The sequence below is a fragment of the Trematomus bernacchii genome, unplaced genomic scaffold (assembly GCF_902827165.1).
Source record: "Trematomus bernacchii unplaced genomic scaffold, fTreBer1.1, whole genome shotgun sequence".
NCBI classification, from domain to species: Eukaryota; Metazoa; Chordata; class Actinopteri; order Perciformes; family Nototheniidae; genus Trematomus; species Trematomus bernacchii.
The window spans coordinates 1,650,584-1,665,036 of NW_022987714.1; the positions used below are offsets into that span (position 1 = coordinate 1,650,584).

Genomic DNA, 14,453 nt, shown 5'->3' on the forward strand with positions numbered 1-14,453 from the left:
ACATTTAAACGTTATGCCCTGATATAAGCCGTTCAGGTGGCGGACAGCCGATAAGCCACCGATATGTGGTCGAGTTGTCCCAGTCCCAGCGTAGTTTTCATACATTTTATATAAATATTGACGCCTGTTTTCTTGATAATTGTCATGTAGGCTTATGTTTCCCAGTAGCTGAAATGTACTACCAAAATGTGTCACATAGTCACAATCGCTCATATTGTGTTTTAGTGGTTAATTTCTATTTTATACAAATATTTTTCATAATTTCATGATTTCTTTTTTAATAACTTCTATGTTATGTATCCGAGTGACTCAAATGTTATACACAAACGGAATTACTAATAGGGAATGCATTTGCAGCCAGCCTGAGAAGCTCAACTGAGGGGTAAAAAACACTTTTTGGCTAACGTCAACTGTACGTCACGCAAAAACCAGGAAGTGATAGTCAGTACGTGGCCTTATCATCTTGGACCATAGAAAAAGGAGCTCCTCTGCAAAGCAAAATGGTAAAATAACTTAAATCTATCGTGTTTATTGACTTTCTATTTGTATTATGCAATGGTAAGCGGTTTATCTTTATACGATGTTCATAGTTTAACCAGCAAAATAATTTGTTTTCTATGTGATTGTATCCTTGGCGTAGCTAACGTTGTAGATAGGCAAAGTAGCAACATTAGCTTCACATGTCAAATCCAGTGATGTCGCCGCTCTAATAAAACCACATATACGTGTTTCAAAACTATTTAAACGCCATTGACGCGGTGCATTATGATAGGCGTTAATGGCTGGTGTTTTTGCTGGATATGTTGTTTTTTTAACCTGGTTTTATCCTTTCCTCTGTGGCTGCAGGAACTCGAAGCTATGACCAGATACACCAGCCCGGTGAACCCGGCTGTGTTCCCCCACCTCACCGTGGTCCTGCTGGCCATCGGCATGTTCTTCACCGCCTGGTTCTTCGTGTATCCTTTCACTACTTGTTCTACAAAACACTGTTTACGTGCTACAGGACACATTAGGCTACCGAAGTATAGCAACCTGCAGTAACACGGTACAAGATTAGGTTGAGCAGCATATCAGTGCCTCTACATGTTATAGAGCATCTTACTTCAAGTTCATAGTTCAGCCCCTGATTTAGTTGGTTACAATAACACATAACTTACAGAATTGGTTATTGGCACTAAAAATTAGGCTTTGATGAAGCAACAAACACAAGCAGTCAGATGCTCACATATACTAAAAAACAAACTCCCAATTTAGCTGTAATTATTTGGTCGAAAAAAGAAAAGTACCCAACTTGGCACTTTACAGACTTTCTTCCTGCTTTAGGTTAAACCCATGGGTTGTCCACATTGTTTTCCTGTGTAGTACAGGATTATTACAGATATATATTTTTTTCACTTTAAATCGTATCTTTAAAATATAGAGGAAGCTAATTTTGGCTTCATTGTCCTCAGTTTATAACGAAATTGTTGACATAAAAATGTCATAGTTCAGTCGTTCAGAGTCAAAATGGGATAAGGGAAGAAATCCACAATTGGAAATAAGGAAGGTGAAAAAGTCAGCATGTGTTACTATAGTTTGTTTAAATCTTAAATGTTAAAACAGGACTATGTTTGAATTATCCAACGTTTTTGCACATTTTTCATTGCTTTCAATTTTGACTGTTTTTTCAACAGTGATTTTATGTAAAGTTCATCAAAGCATTCAGAATGACACTAAACATAGTAAACTATAGTACGCTAAGGACAATTGCATATTAAGCTAGACAACAGGAGGCGTTGGAATGGTCAAAGAGCTCAGAACGTGGCTGTTGGTTGTACTTTTTTTATGGCTGGCCCTTAACTTCTCATCAGCTACGAGGTAACATCAACAAAATACACCAGGGACGTCTACAAAGAGCTGCTGATCTCCCTCGTGGCTTCACTTTTTATGGGCTTCGGTGTGCTGTTCTTACTACTCTGGGTTGGCATCTATGTATGAAGGTACATTCAACATCTTATTAAACTCTTGTAGTTATTTTATTGTTATTAATAACTGAAACAGATTTGTGAAAGTTAACTTTGTTTCCTCTCGTTTCCTCCAGTTTTGTGTGACCGATTTGAAAGAACATGACACATTCCATTGGAACGAAGGACATCACTCATCACACAATCTGGATTTAATTGGAGTGCACTGACAACATAATAGGATCATATGGACTCTGGTTTTCTTGTCATGAGTAAAGGGGATTTGTACAACTTTTGGTGTCCTTCTTTGTTCAGCCTGATATCAGCATGAATAGCTAAAATCCATGGATCACATAGATTTTAACAATTGTATAAAAACTGTCTATCAATTCTTATTTAGATGCGACCCGAAGTTCAATGGAACTGTTGTTTTCTAGCTATTAGAATGTTATTTTGACACCCTAAAGACTATTTATGGTGTGTTTCACTATGGTGCCTAAAACCCTCAAGCCCTGATTAATCTTTGTGTTAAATATAGGGCAGTCTTCACCTTGTCTACAGGTCAATACTGACTCGAGTGAAGAAAGGATTACACCAGGATTAGAGAAGGATTATTTATTAAAAACAGCGGGAACACTGTTCAAAGATTCCCACCCAGAGAAGAGAGTTCACTTGAACATTGGCTTATTAAAATGACATTAACCATGTAAACAGCACATAATAACCTTACATAAGGCCAAACAAACCAACAATTTTCTTCCTTTGAGGAGGGAATAACATACATTTTCAAAAAAACTATAACTACATGTTTTATGGATGAATTACTACAAATCAAAACAAGCTTGCCATTTGCAAACACTGAAATCTTACTAATGTTCTTTCAATGCTTCTCATGCTGTCTGCCACTCTAATTGATTTACAAAGGCCACAGATTACCAGACACAATCCTGGTTAATACAATACCACTACGGTTGGCTTACCTGCCACTGTAAGCTGTTTAACCAACTCCTCACTTGGTGTTGAAGCACCAATAAACAAACAGCTTGAGAATTTGCTGTGAAAATAGTCAACAATTCTGAATAGCAAATAATGATGCTTGGTGTTATAATGTCAGAAGGGCCTTCCATCCCAGATCCTTTTAAAGGAATACCTCATCCCCAATATGATGACCTTAAATTCTTGCAGAAAACTGTTTTCTGAGGCCTCTAAGGGAAAATAAATGGGGGCTGCTTTAACCAACTTCTGAAAAAACAGTCTTACAGATGGACAAGTATCACAAAATAGCAAACATGTAAATTTGTCAACAGCTGTTGTTAAACACGGCCCCATTTACTTCAGTTAACCAATAATTGTATCCGTTCATCTTTCAAATATGCAAGTTAAACAAGGTTTTCCAAGTTAACATAGGGTGATTCATAGATGTACAAATAATACAAAAAGATTTTCCATAAAGTCTTTCTCAAAACTGTCTCTTCTTCACTGACGAGCTCTGGCGAAGATGTTACGCAGCCACAGAGAGTCTTCATACAGCCTCGGATCACCCATACACTCAGCTGTGCGTTTGTAGAAGTAGTAATACAACACTGCCGCTGTTGACAGAAAAAATTAACATTTACTCAACTAATACATAAAGAAAATTAGTTGCAAAGGGAAATTATCCTGTAAATTAAGCCATCCCTTACCTGTTCTCTGGAACACAAAAAGAGCCTGAAGACCATCAGTCCAAATAAATCGGTTTGACTGAAACCATCGGAGGTTCTAAAAAAAAAAAATACTTAGTTTCAAAAGTGTCCACCGTTAATCAGTTGTATTACCAAGTGGATTTACACATATGAGGAATTCACATTTGGTATAAGTGGTGCATACAGAGACACAGAAAAAATAATCAAAACCAAAATAAATTACAATTATAAAAGCTAAGACTAATGAAAAAAATCTAAGTTGTGATATGACATTGCTTACTTCAAAATGTTCTCATGATTTAGTGTTTACTTGAGTTAGTTGAAATGCAGGTTCTGTGTTGGTGTAACAAAGCTTACCAGCACCCAGCAGTGGAAGCAGATGCTGAGCGTCAGGTAAAGAGCAGAGATTATCAGCAGCGCCCTGAACCTCTCCAGCAGCAGGGACACCAGGCCCACCTGGAACACGTAGGTGTTGAACAGCATCAGCAGAATGATGATCACGTTGAACAAGATGGCGATGTCCTGCATGCTGTAGACACAGATGTTAATGGTTAATTTGTATTTCTGGTTTCTGATGGAATGAGTCATGTGTGAACAAAATACAGTTATGTGGGTTTTAACACACAACAATATATTTGACAAAGCTTCACTATACAGGATATTGTTATGAAACAGTAATGGTTGGTTACTAAAAGAGTAGAAGAGGAAAGTCATTTATTTTTACAACCTCAATGATGATAAACCACAAAGAGTGACAAGACTTTCTATAAGTAAAGCAAAATAGCGTGTGAGCATCTCAATAGTATAAATCCTTGGTTAACTGCTAATGTATTCACGTTGTGTGATTAATCAATTAATCTTAAATGTATTATATTTTCAGCCTTAAACATATTGTGTTATAGTCCATATACCCCAAATGAAAACCACAACCAATTTTATGAAAAAAGTCAAATTTAAAATGCTAGACTTATAAAATACTTAATCAATGATTTAAACAAATCAGTATTAAAAATGAAATCAATTAGCTGGAGCATGTTTGTGACTTAATGACAGATACAAAATCATTTTAACATACAGTTCAGTGACTTACATGAAAAGCACTAGTTGGATGACCGGTGCTCCTCTCAGGAGTTCACTGAAGGAGTTGACGAAGAGGTCATAGGCCAACAGTGTCAGCTGGATTAGCAGCACCAGTGAGAAGTTACCAGTCTGCAGCATCTTCAGGAACGGATCTTGCAAAGCACCAAGCCTCACAGTCTGTTCACCTCCTCGCTTCTGGCTGTTTTCTTTAGACTTGCAAAACTTAGGTACTTGATGGTGACACAAGTCTTTTCAGATTCACCCTCTACATACTTCAGTACAGAGAAACTGCAGAGGTGTAGACTACAGTAGGCAGAAAGTACTCACATGACTTCTCCATTCACATAGTCAAAATACTTATTACTAATATGTTCTATTGTTTTAGGTTATCCCCACTCCAGTTAGTCCCTCTGTTCATAAACATGTTGTTTGTAGTCCTCAGGGAAAAGTGTCTTGGTGATGATTGAATGCAGTCCACGATACCAGATTAGATATTTGAGATATTTTCATATGCTGCATGTTGACATCCTTGATGTGGAAAGTGTCCTCGTCTGCTGCATTTCCTGAAGGAGAGAACATTGAAGCGATGAGACAAAAGATAGGTCGTTGTATGGTATGAGAAAAGAAGCATTGTGATTGTTTATATCTTTGCCTTGGCCATCTCCAGTGCCGTGCAGACAGCTAATTTAGCACCGTAAACACACACATACTCTTACACAAACAAACATGGAGATGCCAACCATAGGATTACAGATTAATTTTACCTACGTGAACACCACTCTTGTTTAGTTGTTGACACAGATCCCTTTCTCTTCATCTACTCTACCCACGACGGTAGCCTAAGGAAAGGTTATTTATAGTACCAGCTGCAGATAATCCTGGAGACGCATGATATAGTTATTTAACTGTTTTACAACCTAAACAAATCACTGTATTTTATAGCACACCTCGGTTTTTAATTTCGAGGAACTCCCTCCAGAAACGTTTTGCTTCGTTACCATCATAACACTGGTTCTTCCTACTGTTGTATCACAGCTTCACATGTACAAAATGACGCCCACTTACCAGAACAAAGTATGAAGAATAAAGGAAGTCATATCGAGCCAAAAAGAAACATTACAACGCTCATATTCTACTTTTTTGCAAACAATGCTACCCACTCTGAGCCTCCACTGCTGCTTTTCAGCGGCAACGAATGTATTTCCGTAACTTCCATGGTAACGCTCCTACTTACCGTAATAACAAAGAGATAGGTTCAAGAACATTTAGTTAAAAGCAATAATAGAGATCACCGTATCATTTTAGTTGCTTTAAATTGCTTGTTTTTCCTAAATGCTTTCAAACGAAGCTGATGTGTGAAAGAAAAAACAATGAATAAACATGTTAGGCAAGGAAAGTGTGGGTATTCATTGTTCGTGCTACTCCACACACTACGGTAAACTCTCATCAAACACATTGCTCACTGCCACCCAGCGGCTAACGTCAGTACGTAAAGTGACTGCAGCACTGTGCTGATCAAAGGTAGTGGCCACCTGCGTCCAGTACACTACAGGTGAGTAGCCACCAAGTTTCTACAACTTCTCTGAATTTATATAAAACACAGTCAATGTTATTTAGAAATATGAATACGCTTATGGTCACTCTTCCCGCCTTGGTGGATTAACAACCGACTAACTGTTGTGTGGGGTTCCTTTCTTCTTTAATAATAAATGTGCATTACTTCACTATCTTGGGTTTAGTTACCTTAGCTAGCTACAATGCGCATGTAAGCGATTTATTTTACTGTAAGTTGCCAAGCTCATTTTCTCTCAAACTTGTTGGTACAGTCGCTATTCTGCATTTAGCAAATATTGGCTACTGAATATCAACTTGATGTTGTATTATCAGAGCTGTCAGTGTTTTTAAACATATGTTTTATAAAGTTAGACCGAGTGTCGTCTTGTGTTGACATTTATCACAGAAAGTGTTAGACCTTTGACTGACAGTTTTGTAGCCTACGACACGTTGTACACTTTGTAAATTCACTTTCCCTGAGAAGTGGTAATTTGCTACACGGCGCTTCACTTACCGACTTTGCGAAATAGTGTGTGTTAAGTTTGTAAGTTTATCTGACCTTTGGCGTGGCTGTTGGTTTACTGACATACAAAATCCACAGCATAATGTTTGCACAAGTGCCTTATCTGGGATCCTAGCATATATTTATGTTATAAAGAAGTTTCGATCTGCATAGATCATCAGCAAAATGCTTTAGGAGTAGCCAGTGCATATTCTTAGATATTGGTTTTATGATTTTAGATAGCAAAGATAACTAGATATACTGGAAGGAGAGGCACTGACAAATCAACATTAACTTAACACTAATTGTTTTGAATTCAATTTAAAATAACCATGTATGATTTATGCTGATGTGCTCTTCCTGTGTAATAGCAATGTCATCCAAACGGAAGACAGATTACATGCAATCTTGTATCCATCATCAAATACTGTTTTTTGAGTGTTTGTGGAGATACTGAGGCACATGTTCAGTGCAGTTCTCAAGAGTGAAATCTGTATACAATTGTGGTATTTCAGACAATGCAAACAAACTGCAAATGTTTTATTTGCATCTGCTCTCCCCAGGCAATCTGCCCTCTACTTCGAGTACACAGAAACTCTCCTCACATGATACCATCCTGTTGTTTTACCATCACACATCCTGGTATAGGGCAAGCTTTAGTAGTGGCATCATCATCACATGTTTTTAAATGTGCCTCCTCTTCATTAACAGTGGGGGCAACTGCTTATGCTGCGTAAAGCTAGGGATTTATGTTTGACCTGGCCTAGAATATGAACAATTTGTATAGAAATGTAAAGTAACTTTCCTTCATGTCCCTCAAACAATTGTAAAAGTGTCTACTGTAGAGTTTGGACATGCCCGACACCTGATCACAGCAGCTGTAGAATATGTGTCCAGTCACAGTGTTTGTTTTGCACCTCATGTTTGACAAGGGAGGACCTTTAGGCCAGCTTCTCACAATATCTTGCAACACAGAGAGAGAAGATCCAAAGTGTCTTTTTATTCACTCTGGTTAATAAGTGAAGGTCTCTGATTATGCCTCAAACTGTTAATGTTCATAAATACATAGATTTAATTAATCTCATTAGGGCTTTAAATATATTCCTCTTGTTAGACCAACGTTTATAATTCCATATGACAAATACAAGTATCCTATCCTCCCATTTCACCAGATAATGGTTAGTATTTCTTCACTATTTATGATGACACATTTATGTTTTATTGATTGTTTGTCATGCTTCACATTACAGGTCTACTTCTCATGACTCCAAGGCAAACAGAAGAGTTCCCCAAATGACACACTAAAAGTCAACAATACAACTCTCCAACTCCCAGCCTATACCTGTCGGCCTCAGTGCAGAATGTCTAAATGGCTGAATGATGGTGAAGTGCTGGTGGGTCAGGGCAGTGGGGAGGCAGTACTTCTGAGCCCCCGACCCCGGGGCCTCCCGTCTGGGAGCCCCAGGCTGGGCCGGGGGGCACGCACTCCGCTGACCTCACCCCGGGCCAGAGAAGCGTCGCCGTTAAGCCCCCTGGCAGAGACCATGGGCAAGGCCAAGGAGCTGTTTGTGCTGTGTGACAAGGAGGGGAAGGGGTTCATCACGAAGCGGGATATGCAGGTGAGCATCCGATGTGGTAGAATAACAACATTTAAGTTAATTGTAGAATCTTGAACTTTGTTTTTTCTATCCAGAGGCTACAAGGGGAGTTGCCTCTGTCCCCTGAGCAGCTGGAGACCGTTTTTGAGAGTCTGGACAGAGAGAGCAATGGATTCCTCACTCCTGTTGAGTTTAAAACAGGATTTGGTGAGTAGAGCTGCAACGAAAAGTCGATTTTTTTTAGCTTAGTCACTCGACAGAAAAATAGTCACTTCAATCGATTCATCCTCAATTAATTTTTTATACAAAAATATTTTATCTGCCTCTCAAATATGGAGATTTACTGTATTTCTCAATTTTATTATTCATATTACACTGAATATATTTAATATATGAAATCTAGTTTCAATTAATCCATTTGTCTTGAAAATATATATATAAATATTTTTCTAGTTTCGTCCCATTGTTAAATGTGCAGTTGTGAGAGATTTGAGAACTTAGTTCTCCATGACTTTGAGGGGAAAGCCACTGTTTTTTCACAAATCCTCTTTGCCTTTCTCTGTCTGCTGCAGGTGAGTTTGTGGGGCTTGATGATACGACTGAGCTGAGTCAAGTCGAAACAGAAGCAGATACAGAGCAGGTGGACTGGTCCCAGGACCCCTCTGCACTCAGACTGGTTAACATACTGACAGAGTTGGGCGCTGACAAAGTCTTTAAAGAGTAAGATCAATGTCATAAAGTGATATCTGTTTATTTTATTTTAGACTTAACACTTGTATTACTCATGACTTGAAAACTAGCAACAGAAGAGCACCATTTACACTCAGTTTATCAGGTAAACCAGGCTTTAATGCAGTTTAATTCAGAGTTGTTTCTGTTATTTAGCCTACCTTCATTGTCAAGAGTGTGGTGGCGAAATAGTAGAAACACCTTCCTGAATAATGCAAAACAAATCCAACTATATCCTTCAAAGTAATCACAGAGTTCATTCCAAAACTGAACCCTGCACCTGTTATACTGTTAGTGATTGGTGTTGTGCTGCTAAGGTCCTCAGCTGCTCTAACAGTTGTGTGTTGTGTGTCAGTCAGCAGGAGCTCTCCTTTGTGTGGTGTGAACTCCAGAGAGACAGACCGGAGCTGCTGAGCATCCTGGAGGGCGTCCTGATCCACGCAGTGTCCCATCTGCAGGACTCCATCAGAGAGAGAGACAGCCTGGAACAAGCTCTACGCAGGTACACACTTCCTCCCAATGTCCTCACAAACAACTCATCATGCCCCATTCAACTGTGAGTAAAAATCAATCAACTGTTTCTGTTTTAGACGCGAGATCGAACATGACCAGGTTGTTCGGTCCATAAATGAAGAAATGGAAAACCAAATCAGGGAGGAGAGAGAGAAACACCTGGCTCAGGTACATACTTGTGCTATATAGTCCACCCTTTGTGCCATTTACCTTTGTGTTCACGATAATAGCATTAAATGAATTTCTTGTGAATTAAAGGACAGTATTGGAAAGAAGCAGAGAGGACAAGAACTTAAGGAGGAGCTGAATATGCGGGAGCAGGAGTTGGAGAATACACTGACTAAACAGAAAGAGGTAAGTGTACAAACAGTACTCAAGTTTTCCTAAAGAGTTTCAGTTTTATGAGTAAATCATCCGGACCTGTCTTTATCCTAAGCTGGAGACCAGAATCCGGCAGCTGAGCTGTGAACAGGTAAACATCAAGGAGCAGAACCAGCAGCTGCGGAGCCTCAACGTGCAGCTGCAGGAGCAGGTGGAGAGCAGCCGGGAGCAGCTGCAGCTGGCCCTGGGTCAGCTCAACGTGATGCAGCTCAGCACTGCACAGGAACAAGTGTCCAAGCAGAGGTGAGGGATAACGGCATGTCATAAATAAAACAAAAACTGTTTTTTTCTAATAAACTAGTTTTAGTTGGGGACTATGTTATGTTGTATATTAACACACATTTGGTATTTTCTGGTGAGTAGTAGCAGTAAGACGGTGTTTGTAGAATCAACATGGATTAAACTACAGTGACCTTGTTCATCGTAATGAAGGAGTTCAAGTATATCAGGTTTTGGCAGAATAGGCAGTACTAAAAAGGAATAATTTATTGTTGGTTTTGGTCTTTTCCTGGGATTTGTCGACAATAAGAAGAATATAGATTCATTTTCCTCAATCTTTTTTGATTTGCTCCAATGTAGAAACGTGATGAAGGTGTCGAGGAACATGCAGAAAGAGAAGGATAGTCTTTTCAAACAGCTGGAGCTGCTGAGGTAGGTCTTAATAACTGCTGTTGCTGTTTTAATCAAGTTCATATGTTGTGAAGTAAAATACATTTCTCCACAAAATGTGTAAATGAAAAAGGTCTGTAAGGAACTTATGCAATTCCGGTGTGTTAACTCTCCTTTTTTTTTTTTACTAACCCACCTATAAACAGTAAAAGGCATGATCTTTGTTTTAATTGATTTTCTCTCTCTGTGTCAGGGACATGAACAAAAGGCTGCGAGATGAGAAAGACGCCCAGCAGTCCCAGAAGAGGGTTAGTCACAGACGCTCTGTCCTTCCTCCTCTGCCTCTCACTTATTACCTCAGAGAAGACCTTTGTACCCCGTGGACACAGCAGATTTATCCAACATAAGCTAAGTCTATGAACGGCTTCATGCTTTATTTCATCCTCTGGACAATGATTATTTATATGGGCAGCTTTTATTGGTGGTTATTCATTGAACGTTTGTTCAGTGACCCTGTTTGGGGTTTTGGGATGTCAGCACTTTTTCTCTTTCTTGTAAAGGTAGTCAATGGAGTGAAGGGTTTTGTTGAAAAGACATTTATTCTATCTGTGCCAATTTGAAGAAAAAAAGCATTTATATATTTAATATTGAAGGTGAACAAAAATGGGTCAGTATTTAACTAACTACCAATCCTTATTATATTGAAGGACTGATAATTATACGCAGGTTCCCTTTATCCAATCCACATTTTTACATATGACAGTTTTGCCAAACCTGTAACCGTTTTTCTTTTTTTACAAATTCTTCCAAGAATGTATCTTGATCAAAGTTTCTGAACAAATGATTTATGTATAGTTTGTCTGTGTATAGACAGGTTGTAATGTAAACCAATGCCATTTATAGCCTAAGCTAACTAGCTATGTCCAACTCTAAAGGATAGGGATGGATAATAGCGAGATCATTTACAGATACTACAAAATATTAATTAAAAAATATATAATTTCCATTACACAACAAACGCCTGCTGTTTATATCTTGTATATTTGTCTTGTCAAATAGTTTGTAATCAAACATGTGTATTGGTGATAAATGATGATGATGATGTTAAACTTCTATGCAGTAGAATAAACTTCTTGCTTTTTAAACATCTGCCTTTGTGAAACAATAAGTATGTCTTCAGAGAATACAGTGTACATAACCATTGAAACAAATCTTACAAATTACACAAACCTTAATGCTTCTCATTTCTTCTGCCTTACTTTTCACGAAAATCCTTTAGAATCCAAATGTCACAAAGCCTTTGCGGAAGCAAGGGTCAGTCATAGGTAACTACTTACTGCAAGACAAGCCATTGAAAAGGTTTGTATGACCAACCGCGCCGACATCACATTTATCATATTTGCATTAATGCTAGGCAGCAACTAATGTTATGTGTATTCATTGATTCTAAAGACAGCTGAGCTCATCCGATGAGCTGGAGCAGGAAAAAGAGACAGAAGTGACAAATTCATCCAAGAGACACCAACCGTCATGTAGAGTCAGGTGTGAAAATGTTGAGCAGGTGCAAACTCAGGTAGGGAACATATTGATAATAACATGAATCCCAAATGCATCAATTTTATAACACATTTAAAGCTCTTTATTGATAAACATGCTACTCAGAGGCTTGTTATAATCTGCACAGCTATGATGGAGTTTACATTAAATATATATGTTTTTTAATCTATACACGACATCTATTGCATGGCTGTCCGTCCTGGGAGAGGGATCCTTCTCTCCTTCGATTGCTCTCGCTGAGGTTTCTTCCACTTTTTTCCCAGTTAATTGTGGGGTTTCTTTGGGAGTTTTTTCTTGTCTGCTGCGAGGGTCTAAAGACAAAAGGTATTCTTTTGCTGTGTAAAGAATCAAATGTGTCATTTATAATATTGCGCTATATAAACAAATATGTATTCTCTTAAATGCAAAGAAAAAAATGATAAGTGTGGTCCTTTTACCTGAATTTTAGAGCACAATTGTCAGTCCTCAGCGAGTGTTCAAGGTGGTATTCCTTGGTAACTCAGGGGTGGGTAAAAGCTCCCTCATCCAGCACTACTGCACAGGACACTTCTATAGTAACATGAGCGCTACTGTAGGTAAGCTTTTCTTTTATTTTCACTCTTTCACAATGGCTAATGTGCTCCTGAGTAAATATATGTCAAACATATGACACCCTAAGTCTTTGTTGCTTCCAGGTATAGATTTCCAGATGAAGAGCCTGTCTCTGGGCTCCACCACCGTCACCCTGCAGCTGTGGGACACTGCAGGACAGGAGAGGTCAGATTCCTGCGATTACCCGTCTTGTGCTTTTTTGTGGCATGATTGTATTGTCTGTACACACAAACTGAAAGACTGACAATAAAGTTGACTTTGACTTTGATTTTACATGCCATTTGAGGTTTAGTTTTTCATTGCCTCCTAATATTGAGCTATTTATGGGTGTGTTTTCTTTTCTTATTCCTTATGTGTGTTCAGGTTTAGCAGCATCACTGAGCAGTACTACCGTAAAGCTGACGGTATCCTTGCCATGTATGACGTGACTCAACCCTCCTCCTTCACCGCTGTGAGAGGGTGGATGGACTCTGTGAAGGTAAGCAGGTGGTGAAAAACATGCAAAACAGTTTAGGATACTTTTGCATACACATGCTTGTGATTGACAATACAAACATTTCTATGTCAACATGTGCCATCTGAGTGATAAATCTGAGCGTCCATTTTAGTTTGATATTTGTGTAGATTTTGTGATATCTTTCCCTCAACAATGTTGTGTTGTTAAAGTGTGTTGTATGTCTGTCCCAGGAGAAGATGTGTGAAGGTGCGGTACTGATGCTGCTGGGGAACAAGCTGGACCTGGCAGACACACACAGCAGAAGAGTGACGACATCCGAGGGGCAGGGACTAGCAGAGGTTAGGCACATTTGAATATTCAAACAACTTTGTGCGGTGATTTACTCACAATGACACCGCTAATCCCTGAACATTATCTTGGAAATAAGTCTGTCATTTATTTTTTTTACTTCCTGGATTATACAGCAGCACCAAGCTCTGTTTTACGAGTGCAGTGCTAAAAGTGGATGTAACATGGAGGAGCTGATGACTCATCTGGCTAGGTATGGCATCTTGTTTCTTTGCTGTCTGACATCCACATCTAGAGCCTGCAAAATGTTTGTATCTGCTGTGTTTGCATTTTGTTGGTACACTTAAGTGTAGCAAATCCTCACAATCGATAGACTGGAATTAGAAAATGTTTGTTGCTGATTATTCATTTTAATTACTAACTGTTTTAACACTTTTAACAAATGTATTCTACTATAATACATATAAAGGGGATGTACCTGATAAACTAGAATCTGAGTGTAGTTTATCTCCTAATTTTAATCATAGACAAGACATGGAGCAATGCAACCGGATCAGCAGTGTGAACTACAAACCCATTTTTATTCTCAAATGTTGTGGTTTCTGCTGCACAATGATCCCATCATTTTTTTCATTTTAGGATGTTGGTCTCCCAGCTTGATCGTAAATGTGAAGATGCAGTTTTACTGAGTCAAGACATGACTAAAAAAGTCTGCTGTTGATAAACGGACGACAAAAGTTTTAAAAAATAAAGACTTCTAACTAAAACTCCCAGGTTCCCAAGTTCTGTGGTCACTTAGTTTTAGTTTAGTTTAGTTTATTTATTTTTTTCGAGCGTGTAAAACCAAAGAATCAAACAGTGATATTATCTATGAACAACTTTACATTACAGTATCTGTAACAGTTATTTATAATCCATCCAATAAAACACATTTTTGATAACTCCTTTGTTGTCTCAGTCATTTTTTAA

The 14,453-nt window shown here is 38.5% G+C and overlaps 3 protein-coding genes across 5 annotated transcripts; 2 read left to right on the forward strand and 1 right to left on the reverse strand.

Annotated features, from left to right (window-relative positions):
* The first annotated feature begins 387 nt into the window (after positions 1-387).
* On the forward strand, positions 388-2,236 carry tmem258 (transmembrane protein 258). Its single transcript, XM_034142124.1, has 4 exons — positions 388-503; positions 847-956; positions 1,851-1,979; positions 2,081-2,236. Exons 1-3 carry the CDS (start codon positions 501-503, stop codon positions 1,975-1,977), a joined length of 240 nt encoding a protein of 79 aa, XP_033998015.1. The 5' UTR covers positions 388-500; the 3' UTR covers positions 1,978-1,979; positions 2,081-2,236.
* On the reverse strand, positions 2,139-5,887 carry tmem138 (transmembrane protein 138). Of its 3 annotated transcripts, none has more exons than XM_034142121.1 (5): positions 5,771-5,887; positions 4,716-5,268; positions 3,983-4,154; positions 3,626-3,701; positions 2,139-3,532 (listed from the first exon to the last, which is right to left on the reverse strand). In XM_034142121.1, the coding sequence occupies exons 2-5, from the start codon at positions 4,841-4,843 to the stop codon at positions 3,420-3,422; spliced, it is 489 nt and encodes a 162-aa protein (XP_033998012.1). In that variant the 5' UTR covers positions 4,844-5,268; positions 5,771-5,887; the 3' UTR covers positions 2,139-3,419. The 3 variants fall into 3 exon arrangements, with proteins under 3 accessions (XP_033998012.1, XP_033998014.1, XP_033998013.1); XM_034142123.1 differs by lacking the exon at positions 5,771-5,887 and adding an exon at positions 5,474-5,756; XM_034142122.1 differs by lacking the exon at positions 5,771-5,887 and adding an exon at positions 5,470-5,756.
* Positions 5,888-6,205: 318 nt separating this feature from the next.
* Positions 6,206-14,406, forward strand: cracr2b (calcium release activated channel regulator 2B). The gene is made up of 18 exons (XM_034141061.1): positions 6,206-6,257; positions 8,012-8,380; positions 8,455-8,566; positions 8,932-9,079; positions 9,444-9,590; positions 9,679-9,769; positions 9,860-9,955; positions 10,038-10,225; positions 10,562-10,633; positions 10,845-10,899; positions 11,871-11,950; positions 12,044-12,164; positions 12,597-12,723; positions 12,823-12,904; positions 13,103-13,217; positions 13,427-13,534; positions 13,661-13,737; positions 14,124-14,406. The coding sequence occupies exons 2-18, from the start codon at positions 8,123-8,125 to the stop codon at positions 14,203-14,205; spliced, it is 1,959 nt and encodes a 652-aa protein (XP_033996952.1). The 5' UTR covers positions 6,206-6,257; positions 8,012-8,122; the 3' UTR covers positions 14,206-14,406.
* The last annotated feature ends 47 nt before the right edge of the window (positions 14,407-14,453 follow it).

What these genes read in the sequence shown, in the direction of transcription:
- tmem258 (XM_034142124.1), top strand. An exon ending in TTCACCGCCTGGTTCTTCGT is followed by an intron (nt 957 to 1,850) that starts GTATCCTTTCAC and finishes ACTTCTCATCAG; the next exon opens with CTACGAGGTAACATCAACAA.
- tmem138 (XM_034142121.1), bottom strand. Translation starts at nt 4,843, where the DNA reads ATGCTGCAGACTGGTAACTTCTCACTGGTGCTGCTAATCCAGCTGACA. An exon ending in ATCCAACTAGTGCTTTTCAT is followed by an intron (nt 4,155 to 4,715) that starts GTAAGTCACTGA and finishes CTGTGTCTACAG; the next exon opens with CATGCAGGACATCGCCATCT. An exon ending in TTTTGTGTTCCAGAGAACAG is followed by an intron (nt 3,533 to 3,625) that starts GTAAGGGATGGC and finishes TTCTGTCAACAG; the next exon opens with CGGCAGTGTTGTATTACTAC.
- cracr2b (XM_034141061.1), top strand. Translation starts at nt 8,123, where the DNA reads ATGTCTAAATGGCTGAATGATGGTGAAGTGCTGGTGGGTCAGGGCAGT. An exon ending in GACACTGCAGGACAGGAGAG is followed by an intron (nt 12,905 to 13,102) that starts GTCAGATTCCTG and finishes ATGTGTGTTCAG; the next exon opens with GTTTAGCAGCATCACTGAGC. An exon ending in AGGGGCAGGGACTAGCAGAG is followed by an intron (nt 13,535 to 13,660) that starts GTTAGGCACATT and finishes TGGATTATACAG; the next exon opens with CAGCACCAAGCTCTGTTTTA.